Source organism: Pangasianodon hypophthalmus, chromosome 9 (assembly GCF_027358585.1).
Source record: "Pangasianodon hypophthalmus isolate fPanHyp1 chromosome 9, fPanHyp1.pri, whole genome shotgun sequence".
Lineage (NCBI taxonomy): Eukaryota > Metazoa > Chordata > Actinopteri > Siluriformes > Pangasiidae > Pangasianodon > Pangasianodon hypophthalmus.
The window spans coordinates 9,307,305-9,332,265 of NC_069718.1; the positions used below are offsets into that span (position 1 = coordinate 9,307,305).

At 37.1% G+C, this 24,961-nt stretch overlaps 1 protein-coding gene across 1 annotated transcript; it reads left to right on the forward strand.

The window, feature by feature from the left end:
- Nucleotides 1-24,647, forward strand: slc34a1a (solute carrier family 34 member 1a). The gene is made up of 13 exons (XM_026919441.3): nt 1-109; nt 3,599-3,665; nt 5,315-5,482; nt 5,599-5,742; nt 7,039-7,182; nt 10,163-10,274; nt 11,740-11,935; nt 12,918-13,001; nt 16,095-16,194; nt 16,629-16,796; nt 18,543-18,659; nt 19,666-19,790; nt 22,053-24,647. The coding sequence occupies exons 2-13, from the start codon at nt 3,605-3,607 to the stop codon at nt 22,647-22,649; spliced, it is 2,016 nt and encodes a 671-aa protein (XP_026775242.1). The 5' UTR covers nt 1-109; nt 3,599-3,604; the 3' UTR covers nt 22,650-24,647.
- The last annotated feature ends 314 nt before the right edge of the window (nt 24,648-24,961 follow it).

Consider the following 24,961-nt stretch of genomic DNA (forward strand, 5'->3'; position numbering starts at 1 on the left):
GGTTGGAGCTTCTTTTATAAGCCTGGGAATCCCTTTACATTAAGGGTCTTCAGCTTTAAAGACTTCTCACCTGCTGAGGAGAGAATTAAATCTCTGTCCTTTTAATAAGGTATGATGCCTTTACATTTCTGTCAGGGTTTTTTTTTTTTTTTTTTTTTTTTTGGGTGTGTTTTGATGACCATATTATTATATTTGAGTATGCTACAAGTTTATAACAAGTTAACAAGTATATTAATATACACTGTAGACATTAAAGAGAAGTATACTACATGTAAAGTATAATATATTTACAGTTCTGATATGATACTAGGATGTGTAAGAAAAGTACACTAGGTTCCAAGTAAACTATGTGCAAGTTTTAATCCAGTACAAATGTCATAATTAATTCAAAATGTGTTAGGCCCGTGGTTGGGAGTTTTGTGTGTTCAAATCCCGATAATGCCAAATCGTGCCAATCAGAGAATTCAGGTGTCTGATGAAGCCAGGTGAGCTGCATCTTTACAAATTATGGAAGTGTCTCATGGCTCAGAGGAAAATCTCACAGATTGGTAGCTTATGTGTGATATGTTAACTAACTAGATTTGCTTGTTTTTTTAAATCACCGTGAAAATGCACATTCAGAATAATACGTATGTATATCTTACTCTTCAAAGTAAACTCAACAAGTATAGCCTATGATTTGCTTCAATTTAGTCCAAAGTACAGTACAGAAGTAGTGCATGGATTATGGAAGTTGTGGGGAAAAAATGCTATTTCATTATTTCAAACTTCAATCACTAGCTCTTTATTATATCATGTCCCTCACTTAATAACTCGTTATGTTGATTTAATATTTAACGCCCCACAATCTACCAATAATTAATTCACTGAATATTAGCTTATGCTATTTCACGGGCAGTAAGTAAGCCAGATGTTGCTTCAGTAGAATTCAGATGACACATATACCTACATGTAAAAGTTTTGATTATCATCATTAATTAATGACTGTGCAGGATGAGGCGCAAACTGTGGTTTAAATGCTGTTTTGAAATGGTGGAACTGTTCAACCAGAGAGCTGTTGAAAGGGTTGGGACTAAAAAGGAAGTGTGAGTTCAGTATTGAAGAGATAAATGTGTTAATAAATGAAGCTCTTATTAAATCAAGACTTTCATATCAGAACAAATAAGCATTAATACAACTGATATGTCAGTACATTTTCAGTTACCTTAGTGAAAAGGTGTAGAAAAGTTTAATTAAACTTTAATTGTTTCATTTATCAAATAGTTGACTGTGACTCCTGTAACATAAAAACTGGAAAAAAAAAAAAAGTGCTGTTTAATGTGCTGAATTTCTCTGATACATGTACAGAAATTGTGTTTGTGATGATGTGCTATGACCAGGGTTGCCAGATCTGCAAGAGACAAGCAGAAGCTTATTAAGACACATAGTTTGCCTGTCATTTTTATCTAGTAAATGAAATGGCAATATGTGAACACTTTGAAGTCTGAATAAGGGGGCGTTTTCCCATCCTTCCAAATTCTCCCACACGACAAGGCTGAAGCATAACGGGGGATTAGCTCAAATGGTAGAGTGCTCGCTTAGCATGTGAGCGGTAGCGGGATCGATGCCTGCATCCTCCACACTCCACCCTGTTTTCAGTATAAATTACACTCGCCAAATTCTTTATCCGTAGTTTGATGGCTAAAACTGAGAGGCTCAGGAGGAGCTTCTTCCCTCAGGCCATCAGACTCCTCAACATGGACATGTCCACCATACAGACCCTGTAGGACTCCATAAAGACTCTCCAGTCTCTCCACACACTGCACTTTGCATTTTGTATTGTTACTACACGTAACATATTGCATGTTTTGTACATCCGTTTTTTACACATTCCTGTACATATATTTCATATTTCTTATCTTTTTTCTCCTTTTTTTTTTTGATTTTTCGATTTTAATTTAGTATTTAATGTGCAGTCTAAAGAGGAGTAGGCCAGGTTTCCATTTTTGCAAGTTATATCCTGTATATAATTGTGTATGTGACAAATAAAATCTTGAATCTTGAATTTAATGCACAACTGATTTTGTGAGGCAGACAAAATCATGTGCAAAACTACCTGCTGCTAATTGGCCACTTCCAATTCTTTTATTGTGCTGAAATCACCCTTTTAGTGCGACCCAGCTTCATTTGGCTACGTATGAATGGGAGAAGCTCACTTAGCATGTTGCCTTGTAAAAGGTGGTTAAAATGCAAGATTAAGCTTGTACGTCAGTTTCATACATAATAAGGATTTTTTTTTGCAGAATGAGGCCTTATTACACATGAAAAAAAGAGCAAACAGCTCAGTACATCTGGAGTCAATCCCAGGAACACTGTGTGGAATGCACACTGGATGGCATCACAGGGCACCAGGCACACACACATTCACACACATATTCACACACTCATTTACACCTAGGGGCAATTTATAATAGCCAATCCACCTACCGGCATGTTTTTGGGATATAGAAGAAAACCCACAGACCATACAATTATAATACATCTTTACATTTTTACACATTTTCAGAAGGAAAGTCATTGCCATTCCTTCGGCCTGTGCATTTTCCTTGGGTAGAGTAAATCTACACTGGTGTAATAAGGCTGTTAAATATTTATATGTGAATTTAGAAGTGTGAGACAGCTGTGTGGGCTGTCTGGGCCATGTGTAAACTGATTATAACTGTAACATATTGAAGAAGTTTTTAGTTCTGGGCTCCACATTTGCCATGAATACTTGAGATATTTAACAGTTTGTTTTAGGTTTGACATTTTTTTTCTGGCCCACAATAGACAATAAGCAGTGTCAAGGTTGAATCAGAAGCTGTGTGGCCTGACTGTCAGAAAGTTAAAATATTTGAACTGTATTATAGGCTAAACAATACTACCCTGATTGATTCCTAATGAATAAAAAAAATCATCAGCAATGAACTTGGGCCATACCAATCACTTAAGCCCACCTAAATAGCAAGTTGGTTAATCTCTAAAATAATAATAGTAATAATAATAATAATAATAATAATAATAATAATAAAAATATTTTTATTTGAAAAATCTCTTGGTGTGTATTCAGTCCACTGAAGTGCTGCTTCGGCGATTGTAATGAGTCATGAGCTGCAAATGAGTGTGAGTCTGTCACTATAATTTGAATGGCATTCAGAGCTCCTGCTTTTAAAAATGCATTAGCAAAGCCTCCTACGAGACTGAATTTCCACAACCTTGACATGAAAAATGCATTTATTCTTAGATATGCTGCTTCTGAATTGAAGGTAATGGCAGCTGAAGGTAGTTCAAGCAATTAGTCGAGACTCTGCATCTTCGGTGGCCGTCTGAGATTGCAAGTGCCGTCTTTGTTGTGTACAACATCTTATACAAGCTGTCTTTCATGAAAGGTCACAGAGGAAAGACACTTATTAAGTGCTGGATAATTGATCTCTTGTGAATAACAGCAGGCTACGGTGTTTCAAGGAACACTATGAATCCTCTCAGTATCAGGCTGCATAGATTTTGGCATCTTAATATCTGATAAAGCCTCACGGCTATTAGCTGTTCATACTCACGATTCCCTGCTGCTGTTTTCCAGGAAGCCATGTCCAGCCGGCCAATCACAATCATATCGAGTAAGACAGCACAAGGGGGAAACTACCATGGTAAGCAAATAAAAGGAAATTCATATTTTTGTCATATAATTGTTTAACTGATTTGTTTGACATTTGATATTAAAATGCATTCACAATTTGATTTGAAAAGTTTTTTAGTAAACCTGTGTTTGATATAATCTGAGAATTTAGTTTGTTTACAAAAAGGAACTCAGTTTGATATTAAAAGTTTTGAATGCATTCATAGTAATGCATTCATTGGAGGTCTTGAAGTAAGGAATAAAACACTTGGGGGCATGTTGTTAGTAAAATAATCAACGACAGCGTGGTGTGATGGCTCAAGCCGAAGCAGAGTTACTGTTATCACCATGAAGTTGATTATTTTCCAATAACAGCATGTGTTTTATTCCTCTTATACCATAGCAATTTGTCTGTGATTACAATGTTTAATTTATTAAATAATGACATCATTCTTTTTACCTTTTATAATTACTTTCTAACATTATCTAATGTTTTGGAACATCCACAAAAGTTAGATTTTGTTATCATCTTCTTATGACATAACCACTGTAAAAATGCCATTGTCTCACTAGCCTTCCATTTTCTTACTTTTGAAGTTAAAAAAATGCAGCTTTTACAGAGAAAGCAGAAAGCAGAAAACTCATGTGGTGGAAAACCTACTGCCTGTTATAAAGCACTGACACTGGAGACTCCTTCCATAAACATTCCTTACAGAAAACTTTACCATGTCAAGGATTATACATCTTTGTTAAATAACAACATGGTATTTAAATTCTTACATTATGTGGCGCATCTGCTTTACACGATCCTGTGCATTAGCTGTTACTATAGAAATGATAATATATTACAATGAGTGCATTAATATAAAGCTGTTTTTTGGATTACAGCTAGCATGAATGTCAGACTGAAGTTGGAAAAAAAAAAACCAGCTAAAATTTTTTAAAAATTAATATAGGAGTTTTATATAAACATACACACACACACACACACACATATATATATATATATATATATATATATATATATATATATATATATTGGGACACCCTGTACACAATACACAAATCAAACTATATGTTTGCTTACAAACTGTCAAAAAGTAATAATGTATTTTTTAAATAATTCAGGAAACAAACTTCAGTTCATTTCAGTGCTACATTTGTGTAATATCTACAAAATAAATTAACACTGAAAATACATAAATATTTGGTATAAAATTTCAAAAACAGTAACAACTACTCAGGACAATGACAATAGTGATGATTAGATCAAACCCAGTCAATATAAATACATTCACAGATTACTGTGAAAAGCTGTTATCACTATGCATAACATTCTCTAATTGCTAGCAGGAATGGATCATGTTAGCAGGTTGTGTTAACATATAGACTAGGCCTACCTAAATTTGTTTAAAAATGCATTAAAAATGTAAAAATCTATCATAAATTACTTTAGGAAACGTAACAGACTACATGTAGGGCATTACTAGCCACTTCTGGTTATAATTCAGCCCACATACTTACTAACATCTAAAACTTTCACAGATAAGTGCTGTGATTTGGGAAAAAAATGTGTGTAATATCTGACTCTCTCAGCTGGATGACTGGAAATGAAAGTGGTGTTCAATTTTTTTTTTATTTCACAGCCCTATTTCTGCCTTCCATGCTTGTTTTTTTCAGGGATGAACATCCACAGCCCCAGAGTGTGTGAGTGTATGGAGTCTGACTCAGCTCTGTGTGGGGAGTCCGGCCTCGGCTCCACCGTGGATCTTATCAGCAGCTGTTCTCACACACAATGTAGCCGAAACCATTGTCCTGCCCACAAAACCTGGCTCCCGAAAGTCCAAGGTGTGTGTGTGTGTGTGTGTGAGACTATGTGTGTATCATCTCTTAGCTGTACAAACTTTTTGACTCCTCCAGTAATATGAACTTATTTTAGAAAATTGTGCTTTCTCCTCGGGCAGCACCGACTGAGGATCCCAGAGAAGGGAGGGAGAGAATGATGTCAGTCTTCATCAGTGTGCTGAAGATTCCGCTCCTCTTCTTCCTCCTCTACTGCTTCGTTTGTTCCTTGGACACCTTGAGCTCTGCTTTTCAGCTGGCCGGGGGTAAGTATGTCCCACTAACTGCCCCCTACAAGAGCAGGTTTTAGACCTAAATGCATGTCAGAGTCCTTCTTTAGTCTATCTAAAGGAATACTCCAATATATTTCACCCCAATCTCTATTTACTGCACTGGGACTGTACATGTCAGTGGTGTCCAGTCTTATCCAGATCAACTGATTAAACATGTGGAATCAGGTGTCCTGCTTGAGTAGAATGAAAACCTGCACTCACACCGGCCCGTTCTGGATAAAATTGGACACCCCTAGTATATGTGGTTACAACTGGAAAAGAAATACATATTGTCCCCGTGCTGTGAAAAGTTCAGATCACATTTTAATGTACATCTAATGGCACTTATTGAATTCAGCCAACAAGCATTTATGCAAAACATATGAATGTATTTATGTGGAACATTTTAATGTACCCTAATGAACTCTAAATCTGGAAAAACTATTTTTTCTGCAATGTTGTTTCCACATGGATTTAGATAGATTTTGTGATTTTGTGTTTTCAGTGTAGTTAAGTGAGTCTGATGGATACCGCAAAACCTAGCTGAGGTGATGTTATGATTGAGGTGGCATTTGTTTTTATGTTTTCATACATTTACACATATGTATGTAAAGTCAGAGTAAATGACATTTTAAACCACTATAACCACAGACCACTATGCCTACACTTTACTAAATCTAATCATTAAATGCAGTCAATCCTGTTACCTGAACACATTCACCCTGATGAAACATCTGTAATATTTCATAAGTCACAAGTTCACATATCCACAAGTCATTAGCAGAGATGCTAGTTAACCACATACTTTAATACCATGGCTTTAATTCATTCATTAAAGAATGGTTTTAGACTCTCAAATAGTGCTATTGTCAGGAGAGTAAGAGTTCAAATCCCAATAATGCCACAGCTTTCTGAATGGGGTGGATGGTGTTCCTCTTTTTTCTGTCAATCACAGTGACACTAGCAAATCTTGGGCATCTGTGAGCTCATGTATGCGGAAGAGGGTAGATAGCACTTTCATCCAAGTGTGTTATGCTGCCATGTGACGCAGCAGTTCGAAAATATGCAGTGGCTGGCTTCATGTGTCTTGGCATGTGTTAGCCTCCACCCTTCTTCTTTGGTAGTTTGACAGGAGAGATCTGAATGGTGGGTAGGAACTGGCAGGTGATGAAAATGGGAAAAAAGAAGGGTTATAAAAATGTATTTAGTTCTACACTGTTAAACAATTCTGTACTGAACTTAGTCTGAACCTGTAACTAACCCTCCTATAAATCTCTTAAATCTGTGCAGGTAAGGTGGCTGGAAATATCTTTCAGGACAATGCGATCCTGTCGAACCCTGTGGCTGGCTTGGTGGTTGGCATTCTGGTCACAGTACTGGTGCAGAGCTCAAGCACCTCCACTTCCATCATTGTCAGCCTCGTCTCATCCGGCCGTGAGTATTACAGCCAGAACAGAACGCATTTTAGAAGCCCTTGTGCAAATAGCAGCCATGCTACGCCCTGAGAGATAAGAGCTCTTCATTTCTCTCTGCCTTTCTGACACAAATATTGAGAACACTCTGACCAGAATCAATAAATTCTTAGTCTAGCATTTATTCATTGATTCTTGTCACTGTGTTCTCTAGGTTGTGTCCGAAGCCTGGACTGGACTGGAATGAAGAGCTCTTATCTTTCATAATACAGCAAGGATCCTATTTACTTAACATGACATCAAATTATTGAGTAAACAGAAGTGTTTTTGGATAACTTTTTGCATCCTGCACTAATTCAGGTCTCAAGGAGCCAATATTTTGGCTTCACTTATGCTGTATTAATGCTCAAATAATATGAATAAACAGAACAGAGCTATTTTCTTTAAACAGTATCTACACTTTTGAATGAAATAGTGTACAGAACATTATATACTCTCCAAGTTATGCACTAACAGTAACAAATCATGATTTTCAGAATTAACAAATCATAATTAGCACTTAGGCTTGTATTTTTTAATGAATTAACCAAATAGGCCAAACAACAACCACCTGCAATACCAAATGCTTATTCCATCCATGAGTAAAAATAAGTCTACAGCGACAAAAGGCAGTTATGATCTAATGCTTTAACCCTTTGCAGTCAAACATGTTTTTGAATGTACGGCCAAAACCCACAAATCACAAATCATCTGAGTAAATGCATTGTTCATATCCTGAAGATATGAACTATGAGAGCTTTTTTTAGTTTGGTAAAAATTTGGTGAAGACATGCATAGAAACATTGTTACTTCCTAAAATAGCAGGTGCACAACAAGCAAATGATTTAGTGGAATTTTCCAGAACAGATATCTCTGCTTCCTCTTGGTACACAGACATAAATTAGCTATCATAGCAAAGCTCTTTCACATGGTCTCTTTTTCTCTGTCTCTAGCTGCCATGGTCTTGGAGTTATTTGTGAGAATATGATGTGGCATCATTTGGATGCAGCGATGCGTCTGTCAATTCCAGGGGGTTAATTAATATTTGTGGTGTTTAACTGGAAAAAAAAAAAACATAATTGAGGTTGAATGGCGGTGCCAATATTTACATCAGTATGTCTCAGTTTATTAGATCAGCATCTAGTAACATGCTTTAAATGAATTCATGCTAATTTACATGGAGTTATTTTTAAGCATATCTTAACATTTCAGTAAATATCAATTAGTACACATGTTAAGATGTTAAAGAGCTCATATTCACAAATCTGATTGGTCAGAAGGTGTTGGTTCATTTTCTACAGCAGCTCTGTGAGTAGTTCCAGCTACAAGGCAAATCACAGGTTTATATTAATGCACTCTTTCTAAAATGTTATTGTCTTATATGGCAGATGCTCCAAGTAAAACATATGGAATTGTTAATATCATGAAATTTTCTCCAAGGAGATATTTATTTAACATTTTTAGAAGGAGTCTCCAGTGCCAGTGCTTTGTAACAGTCAGAGGTAAAGCTGTAACGTAAAGTGTTTCAACACAGGAAAGTTTTCAGGACAGAGGGGTTTCACAGTAGCATGAGAAGCTGCATTTTATTTTTATTATCTTTCAGGACAGAGGGGTTTCATGGTAGCATGAGAAGCTGCATTTTTTTTTAATTATCTTTCATGACAGAGGGGTTTAACTGTAGCATGAGAAGATGCATTTTTTATTATCTTCAAGACTTATGAGAGAATGATGTGGATGATAACAGGAACTAATTTGTTTCATGGACCTTCCACAACATTAGACATAACCGTATATGAATATACTGTATGATGTGTCATTCTTTAATAGATTAAAAAAATGTTAGAGTGGAGATAAAGGATTCTTCAGGGTATGTCAGGGTATCAGCTTGAATGTGGTAACAGTAACTTAACCACTTACTTAATTCTGAAATCTATGGCTTTTTAATGCAAAAGTGATTACTATACATTTTATGGTATTTAAGGAAATTTTAATGCTAAGCATTACTGAAATCTCTCTCATTCAATTATATTTGAAAAAGCAATCCTTTTAGCATTCAACCTTTGCATTGCCTGCTTTTTTGCCTTAAAAAATAAATATAAAATAAGTATGAGTCTCTGATGAACACAAAGCAGATGGTGTCCTGGCATGAAAATCCACAAAGCAGTTGGAGTACAACAGGGGATAGAAGTTCAATACAAATAGTTTTTCCTCTTTGTTTCAAATTAAATGCTTGCTAGTCATGCTTGACAGAAAGCTACATTTTAATGCACTAGTTGCCACATAAACATGTGAGCATTAAAAGCTGTCAAAATAAAAAGCCACAATAACAATTTCAGATTTTATTGAAGGAACTGGCATGGGATTATGTCTACAGAGTGCCAACAAAAGTTTTCAATGACATATTCACAGTAGAGAAATTCAGAATAGGTTAATGTCACGTAATGCTTTCACATGTGTTATCCGGGGTTTGTTCTTTTCCAGGGTTGTGAACTGTAGCTAATAGGTGGCGTGGTTGATCGTTAGCATTTTCACTCTGTGCTGGGTTAAATGCTAGCTCTGCCCCTGATTGAGTAGCAGAAAAAAGAGTAATTACAGGAAATTACTGATGCTGAAGCTGCCGCTGGTGAGTTCAGGGGCAGGTACAGTCCGGGTGGTGTTACAGCTCCAGGGCAGCAGTACAAACAGATTGTCTAGGAAAATCATCAGCCTCTAATTTAATTGTCGTATAAGCGGAAAGAGCAAGAATGAGATTTGTACTTGAAATGCTGAAGTTCTTGAATTGCCTGGTTTTTATCCTGTCATTATTCTGACTATTTCAGAGGCTATAATCACTCTGTCTATCATAGACCATTCAATTATGTTCATTTTTCAATTGAGTAAATGCACTCAGCTCTTCAATAGACTTATTTGTGTGTCTCTGTGTGTGTGTATTGTGTGTGTGTGTGTGTGTGTGTGTGTTGTAGTGTTGGAAGTGAAGTCTGCCGTCCCTATAATAATGGGCTCGAACATCGGTACATCCGTCACCAACACCATTGTTGCTCTGATGCAGGCTGGGGAGAGGACTGAATTTAAACGGTATGGATGTGAGGCAAACATCTCCATCTCAGTATAATGCCATGATTCACTGGTCTTTATCTTCATTATCGTCACTAAGATCATGATTAGCACCACCGTCATCAGCATCCACATCACCTTGTTTACACTGGTGGAGGAAGAAATAGCTCTAATTACAATTGCACAGTCATGAACGTGACTTCTCAGCTACAGACCGATATTCAGGTGCTACAATGATCTGCTACAAACTAGACTTTCTAGAACTGTCTGCTAGAAACCAACCTGAACTGTGAGCTATGAAACAACACTGGGGATCCAGAGCTCTTAGCTACAAAACAATAGATGCATTCAAGATTTTTCAGACACAAAACCATTAACAAGGTCCTGGAATTCCCTGATAATCCCAATACACAGGTTTTAGATACAGATCTCAGATACAGAAAAGGTACTATAGTTCTCAAATTCTCAGCTAGGAAACAACACTGGGGTTATGGAACTCTTATACGGACATTTTCTCCTACAGACCAGCATTCAAGTTCTAAAATTCTTAGCTACAGACCAATAGGCAAGGTCTAGAACTGTCAGCTATGGACCCACACTGGGGTTATAAAACTCTTTTGTGGGTACAGAACATTAAAAAGGGTTCACAATTTTTCAGGTACAGTCCAATACTCAAGCTCTAGATTTCTCAGCTACTGACCAATACATAGTTTCTTATCCACTGGCCAATAAGCAGATTCTACAATTGACAGCTATGGCACAACACTTATAGAACTTATAGCAGGTACACAACAATAACTGGGTTCTAAAATTTTGAAGTATGATCCAATAATCCAGTTCTAGAATTCTCAGCCATGAAACAAGGCTGGGGTTCTAGAATTCTTAGCTGTAATAATTTTGGTTGATAAATATCAGCTGTGGAAAAACACTAGAGTTTTAGAACTTAAAGTTACAAAACAATTCTCAGGTTTTAGAATTTTCAGGTTTAGACATATACCCTTGGTAAAAGAACTCCAGAACAATACTGAGGTTCTAGAATTTTTTGGGACATGCTAATATTACGGTTCTAGAATTCGCGGCTATAAAACTATACTAAGGTTCTAGAATTCTTAGTTGTAATTATCTTAGCTGATAATCAAGCTGTGGAACAAAACCAGGATTTTGGAAGTTAAAGCTGCAATATGGAGGTTCTAGAAATATCATGTTCAGAGATTTACTCTAGTGTTAGGACTTCAGAATGAAATTCTAGAAATTTCAGATACAAATCAATACTCATATTCTAGAATAGCCGAGACTATGTTTGTGAATTCGTTTTGGGGGTGTGGCTTTGGAGGAAATTAGAAGGAGGGGCTGTATTCAGAATTTTGAGGTTTAAAACAGAGAGTTTCAGTTAACTTCCACCAAAATCACATACTATATTACCTACTATACCTACTACTTTCTCTCTGTTCATTCTGTTTCCCCTCCTGCCCCGGTGTGTGTGCAGGGCGTTTGCGGGAGCTACGATCCACGACTGCTTTAACTGGCTCTCGGTGCTGGTGTTGCTGCCCCTGGAGGTAGCTACAGGTTTGCTCAGCTATCTGGCCCGAGCCACTCTATCCAGCTTCCAGATGCAGAGTGGAGAGGAAGCCCCGGAGCTACTCAAGGTCATCACTGATCCTGTCACTAAGCTCTTCATACAGGTGGGTGGGAAAGACTGTGAGCAGGTAATCACAGCTGTGCTGATATTCAGTACAGCAGCACAACTGTGAGTGCGATATTGATTTTATACAACAGTTCTATAAAAAATAAATGAATATACATACAGTAACTGACATTTCAGATGCAATATGGCTCAATATTTTATTTATTTTTGCTCAGTCAATGAAAATAATTCCCAAAGAAGCCACAGTTGGATAGAGCGTTGCTTGTTGCCATGCAACGCAGCTCATAGAAAGTGTAGTAATGGTTTCACTGTCTTGAACTATTGCTAGATAGTAGCAAACACGGGAAGGGAAGGGAAGTGATACACATTGTGAAACATTCCAGTGCTGTTCATTCTTGGAACGTCGCTTGTCCAATCAAATTAGTGGACTGGAACTAACTTTTGTATTGTCAGGAGGTCAGAAGGTGTTGATTCAGTTGGTATAACAGCAGCTCTGGTTCTGACTGTATTTCAAATCACAGGTTTATATTTATGCACTTGCTCTAATAAAATATTTTTTTAATGGTAACAACTCATGCACTCCACAAAATCTAAGCCTAGTGATAAACAGATGACTAAAACGAGTAGCTGTTTAACAAGTAAGAATGTCTAATCATTGATATGGTGAAGCTATCTCTAATTTTATGTTTATTTATGTTTATAGATGTTTATTTAACATTTATGGAAGGAGTCTCCAGTGCTAATGCTTTGTTAAAGTTAAAGTTATTCCATTACGTTTCCACAATGGGAAAGCCTTCAGGACAGAGGGCTTTGCAGTTTCTTGGTAACATGACCAACTGCATTTTTGTATCATTAACTTAACAAGAGAGAGGGAAAAAAGAGAGACTAGTGAAGGAATGATTGTTTATTGCTGGAATTCTGGAGGGCTGTGGTATAACTCACAATCACACTCATTGCTACAGTTGAGATCATGCCTCGGTTCAGTGTGAAAGTAACTCCTGTTGACGTGTTCCATCTAGCTGGATAAATCTGTGATAACTGGCATCGCTATGGGAGATGAGAGCATGAGGAACCGCAGTCTGATCAAAGTGTGGTGCAGCATGGTAAAGTCTCATTTTTACTTTTACTCAACAACCTCCTAGCTACGTCAAAATAAAGTCAATGGAATTATTTCTTCCATTCACTCCTTATTTACCATTTATAAAACCTGATATTTTAATTTACTCAATCCATTCCTCATTCAGTGCATCCATTCCATATTTACATATTTACTTTATTTTTACATGTATTCCTCATTTACCAGTTTACTCCATCTATTCCTTAATTTCTCCACATATGTCGTATTTACTCAATCTAATACTCCTTATCGATATCTCAGCATACTCCTCATGTATTCAACTTTTTCCTCATTTACTCGGTTTGTTATTTGTTTAACACATCTTCTCCATGTACTACGCCTTGTACCCAACAACTTTATTTCTTATTTGCTTCACCCCTACATTTTATTTACTCATATACTATTTCCTAAATATATTTCTTTACTTATGGCATCTATTCTTGATTTATTTGATCTATTTCTCATTTATATATTCGTTATTCATTTACTCCATATATTTCATATTTTCTTCCTCATCTATTCTTATTTACTCTATCTATTTCTCAGATATCTAACTACTCCTCCATTTCTCCATCCTAAGCAGGCATTTTATTGCATTTGTTTTAAAAATCTTATCGGTGGTTCGCATTTCTAGCCCTGCAATTACATGTTTTAACATTGCGATTTATCTGATAATGTCAAATATGGAGTAATGAAAGAACTGAAATTTGGAAGAAATACAATGCCTGAAGCTCCACCTTCTTCGTAGTTATTCCTATCTCTCACTTTTTGTACTAGTGACAAAGTTTCAGCTCCCACCATCTCCTCCCTGCTATTCAACAACTCCTACCTAAGAGTCTTTAGTGGTGTGTCTGGCTGTCTAGCACAAGTTCTCAGAGTTCTCCTTACTTTTGACAGTTTCACAATCAATCTTAATGTCATTTAGTTGAAGGCGTGGTCTGCACTCACATGATAGCTTTGGTGCTTATCAAATATATTTAAGAATCATTAGTACACTAGAAATAGCCAATGGAAGTTCTGTATATATGGAGTCCAGCACAGTTTAGTGATCATTCTGCTTTAACACACTTGACCGAACTCTTCAGGCAGTGACCAGGTTTATTAGGCTGGTCCAGGACCAGCGTCTGTATCCTATGACTTTACCTAGGATATGACTTTTAGCATACCAAGAGGATTGATGCCCATAATCCTTTTAATATTTAAATACTTCTTCCAATAACTGTGAAAATTCCTCTATGTGTGCTATGCTAATATCTGTCAAGTATTGACTCATGAAACTCCTTTGCTGGAGTGTTGTCTCAGCAGTTATTTTCAGTACGGGTCTGTAGTTCAGACAAAAGAACAGAATGAGAGCCCTCTCTGAAGGTGAAGCTCTGTCAATCATGACTGCTGTTGTTCATTTTGTAGAAATCCTGGAAAGGAATATTTATATACTTATTTCCCGTTCATGAGTCACTCTGTACTGACACTACAAAATAGAATATAAATACATTATTCTGCATTATGCTGCATTTATCTCTGTCCACTTGTCTTTCATCATGGTCCAATAAATACATTACATATATTAAGAATAATTTGCCTTTTTCTTTATCCTAAAAATTTCAGGACTCAAATATCTCAACTAAAGCACCATTTCTGAATGCACTTTGGTAACTTTGGACGCTTAATTTAACTCTAATTGATGACTGCCTGATATTCACAGTCCCTTATGTGTGCTGAGCTGTGCTGTAACGTAATGCCCCTGATATGAAGCTGCTGTTTTATATAATCTTTAGACAATTGTACTAGTTGAACTTAGACTTGATCTTGGATTTAAGTCCATTTTTCTTGCATGATATCAGCTTGAACGAGGAGCAGTAGTAAGTCCATTGGCACTGTCTGGCAATTTTATATCACCACAATTTGTCATGCTGAGATTTATATTTTGGGCTGTAAACACACACACACACACGCACACACTTTAATATTGAGCCAATATTAAATGCATAAATATGCCATTATTTTTTAATTATCCTTCAAATCGTGGTCATATCTTCTGTGAAGAATTAACAAACAACACCGAAGTTATTGTAATTATTTCAACAACTCAAATTATGAATTAAAAGTATGATGAAATAATCTGTTAAAAAGAATATTAAAAAATATATTAAAACAATATTAAAAAAAAAAAACTAAAATGCAAAATAACAGGATGTGCTGGATCATGTGTCTTATAAGCTGCTGAATGATGAATGTGGAAGCCATATTGTTAATTTAATCCAAATGAAAACACTTTACTGCTATCACTATTTATGAAGCTATATACTGACAATATGCTAGACTCTTATTAGATGTTGTTTCAATACTTCTGATTCATATATCATCTATTTGGTACTTTTAATTTTTTTTTTTTTTAAATTTGGTCTTTTGCTTTTATGTTACTGTAGATCATATTCCATCTGACAAAAAAAACAAACAAACAAACAAAAAAACCTGCGTCTTCATTCCACATTTTCAATTCCCCAATTGAAGAAGAATCCTTTATTTTAGAAGAAATAGTTTTTAGGTTTAAAGGCAGGCGTTTGTGTTTAAATGCAGAGGACTAGACACTAACCATCTTAGACACTTCTACTTCAGAAAGATCCGGCCACCCTGTAGGTGTAAACTACATGCAAGGGAATTTTAATCATTTGAATAGTAAACCCAGAAAATCAACTAAGGAAGTGAATAACCTGAATGTGAATACGAGTGACTTTCCCCAGGTAAATATTAACATAACTTTAAGCTTTAAGTCAAAACCTCTGAATAAATATTTACTTTAATTAAGGTATGTCTGTTGAATTAGTCATACTTCAACAGTAGAGAAATAAAAAATCTGAATAGGACTGTCACCACTTTGTCATAATCATCTGTTATATTTGTACGTGATGTACTGTATGTTCTAATCTGCTGCTTGATCTGCTCACGCACATTTCTATTCTATACATAAAAATTCATCTTAATTATCTTATATAAGAGAATTAGATGCAGAGAAGGCATCTAATTTTCAATGTAAATGACACAGTTAATGATTTATAATTAATTCTGTATCTTTCTCTAGTCAACAGAGAATGTGACAGCGAGTGTTTCTCAGAATTGTTCGTCAGTGTTGCATTGTGGGAAGGATGGTAATCTCGTCGCACAGGCTAATGCAGAGAGATGTACGTACAACCTCTGTGAGCTGAATGGGAACACGATATGGAAATACATTCTTTTCAGGAATTCAGTCAATACACCATAATTGCTTGCTTCTTGTAATTATTTCATTCCATCATGTTAAATTTTTCATGTCATGAATTTCTGAGTAGGCTATCAATTAATAGATTGGCTGTGATTAAAGTTTTATGATATGAGGCCAATCTAAGAGATACCTTTGCCATTAACTGGCCTTCTTTTTCTCTAATGGCTTTGGTTCTTTTCCAGATTCTTTTTTCCCAATCACATTTATAACTATTAATTTGAGCCACTCCATCATCTCCCTCATGCCAAACCAGGGCACAGTTCCTGCTCTGTTTTTACTTAAGTTACTATAGTGTTGCTAGGCAGTTTGTTTTGCTAACCTCCGCTCTTCTATCCTGTGGGTTTTTGGCTGCAGGTTGGCATATGTTTGCCAACACCGACTTGTCTGATCTCTCTGTGGGTCTGATTCTGCTGGCTGGATCTCTCGTGGTGCTCTGTTCCTGCCTCATCTTCATCGTCAAGGTCCTCAACTCGGTCCTGAAGGGTCAAGTGGCACAAGTCATTCAAATGGTCATTAACACAGGTCTGAGTTTGTTTGCTTTTTGTAAGAAACTTGGTCTTTACTACGATAAAAGCATGTGGTACCCTTTTTACTCCACTCCCAGTTGTATTATATGATTGTATAACCTTCTGGTTTAAGTGTAAATGTGATGCGGAAGTGAGGATTTTTCAGTTATTGATTCTGATTGGTCAGATGGTATTGATTAATTGTCTATGATGGCAGATCTTACAATAGTTCTGGCTGCAAATTACAGGTTTATATTAATGCACTTGTTCTTTTTATAGTAACAATTATATAAAAAAACTGTTATAAAGTATACAATACGAGTTGATATGATGAATCTTTTGGTAAGAAGACTTTTATTTAACTTTTTTTTCATTGGCGTCTCCAGTGTAATAGTCAGAGAGCTGTAAGTTTTCTGCCAAGACTTCAGGCTGGAGGATATCCCTTCTTGCAGCTTCTTGCTAAAAAGCTGCATTTTCTGGTCTTATTAAAATTAAGACAAAGTTATGGAACAGCTATTTCTAGTTGTTATAACATAAGAGATATCATGAACTAACTTTCATGGCCATTCCACAACAGTAAATGTAACTATAAATAGATAACACATATGACATCGTTCCTTAATAAATAAAAATTGTAATTATTGGCAAATTGCTGTGGTATAGGAGGAATAAAACACTTCGAGACGTGGGTGCTAAATGTAACTTTGCTTTGAGTTGGGCCTCAACACACCACCCATTTGTTGATTATTTTCTTTCAACAGCATGCCATGCCATATTTTATTGCCTTTCTTTAAAATAAGACTGGAACCTGAGGTGTAGACCTTCCAGAACGTTCCAGATCATAACTCATTGTCACAAAGATGCTGCAATTTCTTATACAGTGGTCACGAGTTTTTCAGAAGACCTGCAAAATGAAAACAATGTAATATTTCAAAGTGTTAATGTGATTTGAATGCCAATGACATCAAGATGGATGGCTGTCTAAGTGAATGCCAACATACGCTGTATGGCCAAGAATATGTGGACACCTGACCATCACACTCATATGGGCTTTTTGAACATCCCATTCCACCCTTTGCTGCTATAACAGTGTCCACAGTTCTGCGAAGGCTTTCCGCTAGATTTTCAAAGCATGACTGTGAGGATTTGTGCTCATTCAGCTACAAGAGCATCACTGATGTTGGATGAGGAGGTCTAGGGTGCAGGGGCATTAGTTCCAGTGAAGGGAAATTGTAATGCTACAGCATACAAAGACATTGTACGCAACTGTGTGTTTCTAACTTTGGAGAAGGCTCACATATAGGTGTGTTGTCAGGTCAGGTGTCCAACGACGTTTGGTCATACAATGTATTATCAAGGTAAATTACTGTTTAACCCTTATGTAATGTACAGTAACCTGTTAACTTTTTAGTTTATTATCCAGTTATTGATTTTAAAGCATATTATTCAGTAACTAGTTTAAATGATTCAGTAAGTACAGTGAAACTCTTAGGAAAGTTTTTTTTGCCTCAAATGTGGAACAATACTACAAAAGTTTTTTTTTCAGTTGGAGGACTCCCAGTCAAGGGACATAAACATTAGATATTTGGCAGATTTCAAAATGATGAAACAATATAATGAATCAAAAGAAGGTCAATATGACATCTGGTGCTGAACAGAATAAAAGGGTTAAATAATAGTGAATTTATTGTCTTTATATTTAGCTATTAATCCATAAACCAAATGCAAACCAAACTCTTTTTTTTTTTTTTTTTATGTGCAGATTTCCCATACCCCTTTGGCTGGCTGGCAGGATACATGGCCATGATTGTTGGGGCAGGAATGACTTTCCTGGTGCAGAGTAGTTCAGTCTTCACCTCCGCCATGACACCACTCATCGGTGAGCGTTCCTACAAATAATCTTTTCTCAGAGTTAATTTTAATATGGATGGTTCCACTTAAAAGGTAGCAGTAAATAAGTTCATATAAATAGATTAGGTGATCAATAAAGATCCTAAACTGCTCAACTGGCAACCTACTTAAATGAAATTACTGAACTTTAGGCCTGTATTCTAACCAAGATGTTAAATCAATAAAAACAAACTCAGTGTTTCTTGGTGCATTACTTGTTCAGTCATTGTTTAATTAAAATAAACTGAAGCATGGTATACAAAACAGTGTTAAATTGATCTCTTTTTTCAGTTGTTCTTGTCATAATGGTAATTAGAACAAAGAATATAGGGATGATAATCATGTATGGATCATTGGTTAGGACATAATTATTATGTACAACAACAACAAAAAAAGCTTTAGAACTTTTTGTGTGGCCCGCGTCCAAAGATCAGAATGCCACCAACACATCTGTCTGAAGCTGTGAGCAAAGAGTGAATATTTAATGATAAAAGTGATGAAAAAGCACAAATTAATGAACAGATCCATCAACAACCCTTTGTTAAACTTTAATTTACATCTAGGCTTTGGTGTTTTCCATGCACAAAGTCTAATTGTTAACAAGAGGATCTGCTGTGCCAAATGAGTCGAACCCATCGACCTCACATTTCACAGCTTCATAAGAACAGAATCATTAAGTGGAACCACATGACTGGCACTGGACCAGGCGCAGCCACAATTAGCACGAAAACAAATCTGTCGTTTTTGTCTTTAATGAGGCTGGAAATTAGATGAAGTGTGGCAATGAAAAGATGTAAAGATAATTAGTGTGCTTCTTATAAGAGTTAGAGTTAACAAGGGCTTTACATCAAGTGCAAGAGATTAATTAACAGGGTTCTTTAGCCTTCCATTATGTGAGTCAGCCAGTTAAGTACCTTTCACACACTAGTCTCTGTATTGTATTTAACACAAGTGCTATCTTGTTGAATTTGACCTGTGATGTTTGACTGATCCAGGGCTTGGAGTAATCAGTCTGGAGAGGGCGTACCCTTTGACTCTGGGCTCCAACATTGGAACGACTACTACTGCTATCCTCGCTGCGCTGGCGAGCCCCGGAGACAAGTTGTCTGCTGCCTGCCAGGTATGAGGTTGTAGGTGCTGTAGGCACATTGTGTTTTGGATTTGTGATTTGATGTGTTTGTCACTAAAAGGCAAATTAAAGATGAAATTGTGGGTTTTCTTAATTTCATATTAAAGGGATAAAAAGTCATGAGTGCAAGTGTAGGTGTTTTATTTAAGTAAAAGACAAATAAAATCAAATCAACAATAATAAGTAGAGGAAAACAAGAGCTAGCGAACCATGACATCAAACACACAGTAAACTACAGTAGATACAACAGAAGCTTAGCAACTAAACACAGTAAACTAAGAACTTAAATAGGGACACTAACTAAGGGGAAACACAAAACAGGTAACACACATACTCACAGACACACACACACTGATCAGCAATAACCTTAAAACCACTGACAGGTGAAGTGAATAACATTAGCTGCGTTTACAGGGACACTAATAATCCGATCGTAATTGGACTAGAAGCACAATCAGATTTAAAAAGTCACATGTAAACGCGTCAATCGGAATGAATTGGCCAAAACCGATTAAAATTTCATTCGGATCGTAAGGGGTGGTTTAAACCTTTTCTAATCTGATGGAGAGGACATGTAAACACTTCATCGGATTGAAAATGAAACCAGATAGGTCTGCGCATGTGCAATGATGTACAAATCATGTAATGACGTATGACGCACGGCTGACTGTTGTTGTCGAAGGTAAGATGGCGTGTGCTAAGCAAAACTGGTCTGTAGCAGAAACTATGTTATTGCTTAATATTTTAAAAGACAAAAACATAGTTGAACGACTTGACGGTCGTAAGTTCTGGGCTCAGGAAGGGACATTTTAATTCCTTGATAAATACACGCAGTACCACACAAAACATCACGCGCTTATCGTCTTCTAATTAGCAGCTGAAATAGGCAAATGTTAAGTCTGCTTTTTAAAAATTAAAAAAAGAAGCAATGGCAAGAGAGTGGCATGCTAGCTTATGGGGTGTTCCTGGTACGCAGTGGTTAGTACCTACCAAAAGTGGTCCAAGGAAGGACAACCGGTGAACCGGCGACAGGGTCATGGGCGTGCAAGGTTCACCGATGTGTGTGGGGAGTGAAGCCTGGTCCATCTGGTCTGATCCCACAGAAGAACTACTGTAGCACAAATCGCTGAAAAGTTAATGCTGGCTATGATAGAAAGGTGTCAGAACACACAGTGCATCGCAGCTTGCTGCGTATGGGGCTGCGTAGCTGCAGACTGTTCAGAGTGCCCATGCTGACTCCTTTCCAACATCGAAAGCACCTACAGTGGGCATGTGAGCATCAGAACTGGACCATGGAGCAATGGAAGAAGGTGGCCATGTCTGATGAATCACGTTTTCTTTTACATCACGTGGATGGCTGGGTACCTGGGAAATAGATGGCACCATGAGGCACTATGGGAAGAAGGCAAGCCGGTGGAGGCAGTGCTTCCAACACATCAACTTCGAGAACTTAATGTTCACTTGCTGCCTAATATATTCCACCCATTTGTAAGGTCATATGGAGGTCATATTTCTTGTTATATAATTTCTCGTTATATAATTTATAGCTACAGAGACAACAGTGGAGTGACAAGGTTGAACGGTCAAGAAAGAAAAGGCTCCATCAGGCTTAGAAAAAGAAAAAGAAGAGAGATTCAGAGCATGGAGTAATGAAATACAATGCCCACAGAAAGAAAGTGACCTTTGCTCAGAGAAAGAGGTAAAAAAAAAAGTGTTGAAAAAAGGTGCCCAGTTCTATAAGACTGTGAGATGACAGAATGAAAGGTAATACATGTACTTATTATCTCTGAAGCATGTTTACTGGCAGCTGAGATAGAAGAGAGTGAGAGAATATACAAAATGAGTCATCAGGGTTTTTTTTGTCTCTTTCCTGCCCTCAGAAACAATGCGGTAGAAATTGCACTTTTTATCCTGAGAGCCAAAATTACTATGGCTTATCAAAAATGCAGGGCAAAAGCCATTATCTTGTGTCTCCCATTTCTTAGTAGCTGACACAAATAACAAAAAAAAGCAAGCACCTGCTAGACCTCAAGGAGATGTGGCATGTTTTTTTTTAAAAAATGTAGTGTTATACTTGAAAACCTGTTAACATTTGCATAACTATATATTTATGAAAATATAAAAATGTTAATGTTAGTGTTAGGAGCAGAGTTGGTGCTTGGACCCCTACCAGAAATGTGAACAAAATACAATCACCTTTGTACATATTTCTTATGAGGGTCTCTTATATTGATTTTCCGTTTTTGCCCTCAGATCGCTCTGTGCCATTTCTTCTTCAATGTGTTTGGAATTGTTCTGTGGTACCCGCTACCCTTCAGCCGTGTGCCCATCCGCATGGCGAGGGCATTGGGTGAGCGCACGGCTAAGTACCGGTGGTTTGCTGTGCTCTACCTTCTGCTCTGCTTCCTGCTACTCCCTGCACTTGTCTTTGGTCTCTCTCTGGCTGGCTGGCATGCCATGCTAGGTGTGGGAGCGCCATTCGCCGGGGTTGCCACCTTCATCATCCTGGTAAACCTGCTGCAGTCACATAGCCCCACCCACCTGCCCCGATGCCTCCGGAACTGGGACTTCCTGCCTCTATGGATGCACTCACTCAAACCCCTGGACAAACTCATCACCAAAGCCACAGCTGTTTGCTGCAAGTTCACCAAGTCCAACACTGCCGGTCTTGACCCTGAAGCTGCCACCATTCACGATACTGCTAACATAAAACCAGAATCAGTAGCATCTCAGAGAAAGGCTCAACTATCATATGACAACCCTGCGCTTTCGTTTCAGGACGAGTCGCCTCCACAGCCACGAGTGTTCAAGCTAAAGGGGCTAGAACGGTGCAACAGCACGCCACTTTAGAAAGAATATTACCCAATAAAACCTTACAGCCAGTGTGTGTTTCTCACGTCCAAAGTGACAGAACTCAACCATTCTGAACAAGACTAATTTGTGCCTCTCTTATATTACACAGTTTTCATAATTTCCAAGTTCATTCAGCATCACGACAGATGATTCTGTGTGAGCATCCTAGCATGGTTAATTGTGCTGTATGAACGACATGCGTGATTACGGCGTTGGGATACTGATCTCAAGGTTGTGAGTTCAAACCCCAGTGCTGCCACTTTGGATAAAAGTATTAGCCGAATGTAAATGTAGGTAACTGTGTAGTGTTGAAGTGGCTTTATGGAATCAGTCATCTCAATCAGTCAATGGCTGAACACCTTGAATCAGAGATATTGATGTCTACTTGTAGCTATAGCCTCAGGCTAAAGAGGTAGGATTTTTTACTAGATAAATTATACATTGAGGGTTTGCTGCTCTAGCTGCTCTCATATGAGTGTGTTTAGTTTTATAAATACCAACGGAATTGTGCTGCTTTATAGGTAATGGCAGGGTGAGAGTAATTGTTCATCAATAAGATGGACCTGTGCTGTTTAAAGAAGCACAGTCTGGGATATTACGTGCCTGGTGTTTAAAACACACATGATTGAAAGCTCCAGATAATAGTCTCGCACAACCAGCAGGCCAATTTTTGGAGAAACAGGAGAAGCTATCAAACTCCAACAATTACGCCACAACACAGCAGGCATTGAAGGATAACAATGAAGCTTTCTTTTGTTAGCGTTTTCTGTTGTTAGAAAGTTAAAAAAAGTTTCAGTACTTAGAGCTTAATTAGAGCTTTAAAACTTTCCAGTATTGTTAATATTTTGCAATATTTCTCATGTTATTCTGAAGAGACCATGCACTGGGTTAGCATATGAGCTTTCTATAGATGTCTGAACTTTAAATCATTTTGTATGACATTTCTACGACATTTGTAATACAGAGCATTCGACAATCACTTTGAAAATGTGAAATGTTATCAGGGTACCTTTTGTAAATATGCCTTTGCTTTGCTTTTATTTTTTCACCCCATCTTTTTCTGACATGATGCAGGATCGATTTCATGCTTTCCATCATGCATACACTCCTTTCAAACTCCGTGGATTGACTTGTCATCGATCCCTCTTTCCTGTACCAGCGTGTCACTATTGCACACACTTTAAATAATTAATTATTAGAAAGCAAAGGTGGAATAATTAACTTTGATGTCATTAACAATTTAAAAATTACATTGTATATTATTTAAAATGTGTAATGTCTTTTTTTTTATTTTTAACCATGTACTGTAATAATCACTGCATTCAATATGTTGTTTTTAAATGTAGAAATGGGATATTTTGCTTGTTGAACAGAACACAAACTGGTGCTTTTGGATAATCTAAGCTATTTTTGTATTTTCAATGTCTTCTAAGCTCTTTTAATGTGAACTGTGAAGATCATCATTCCAATGCAACATGTCAGATGTACATACAAATATCTGTCCCTTAAAAAGGAAATATTACAATCTAAAATATTGAAAGGTTTTTTTGGAGAATATTGAGCATCCTAGAGATATATACTGGTTCCGATACTGTAATCTGTAAATCATTCCTTCAGCTGTTGTCATTCATTGAATAATGAACGTTAAACAGAATATCCTTTTGGCTCATGCTGGCTAAACTGCCCCACTGCTCACATGTTTGTGTGATTTTGGGTTCAGTATGGCTACCGCTAGCAAGAATCTATCTCAATATTTAACAAAACATCAGCCATGCTTGATGTATCTGAACATAAATTCCACTGTAAAACTATTAGTAAGTAAATCATATTGATAACTTTTGCAATAGGTGATGCTTGCTTTTGTTTTTCAGCAGCAACATTACTTCATAATAAGGTAAATTTTTAATCTGAGCTGCTAAGATGAGTTAATTCTGGCAGGGAGTGAAAAATTCTGTGATTTATTTAGCAATAAAAAAAGACATCATATAAGGGTCATTTATTGTTCAAACGTTATTGTCTGTTTAGTGAGGTATGAAACAATATTGGTGTAATTCCAGTTTGGCATTACCAAATCACCCAACACTTTACCTAAGCCGATGTTGTTGTTCTTCTCCTTTCGGCTGCTCCCGGTAGGGGTCGCCACAGCGGATCATTGGTCCGCATATTTGATTTGGCACAGTATTTACGCAGGATGCCCCTCCTGACGCAACCCTCCCCAATTTTATCCGGGCTTGGGACCAGCACTGGGAGTGCACTGTCGTGTGCAGCCCCAGTGGCTGGGGTCAGTTCCCTGGCCGGGAATCAATCCT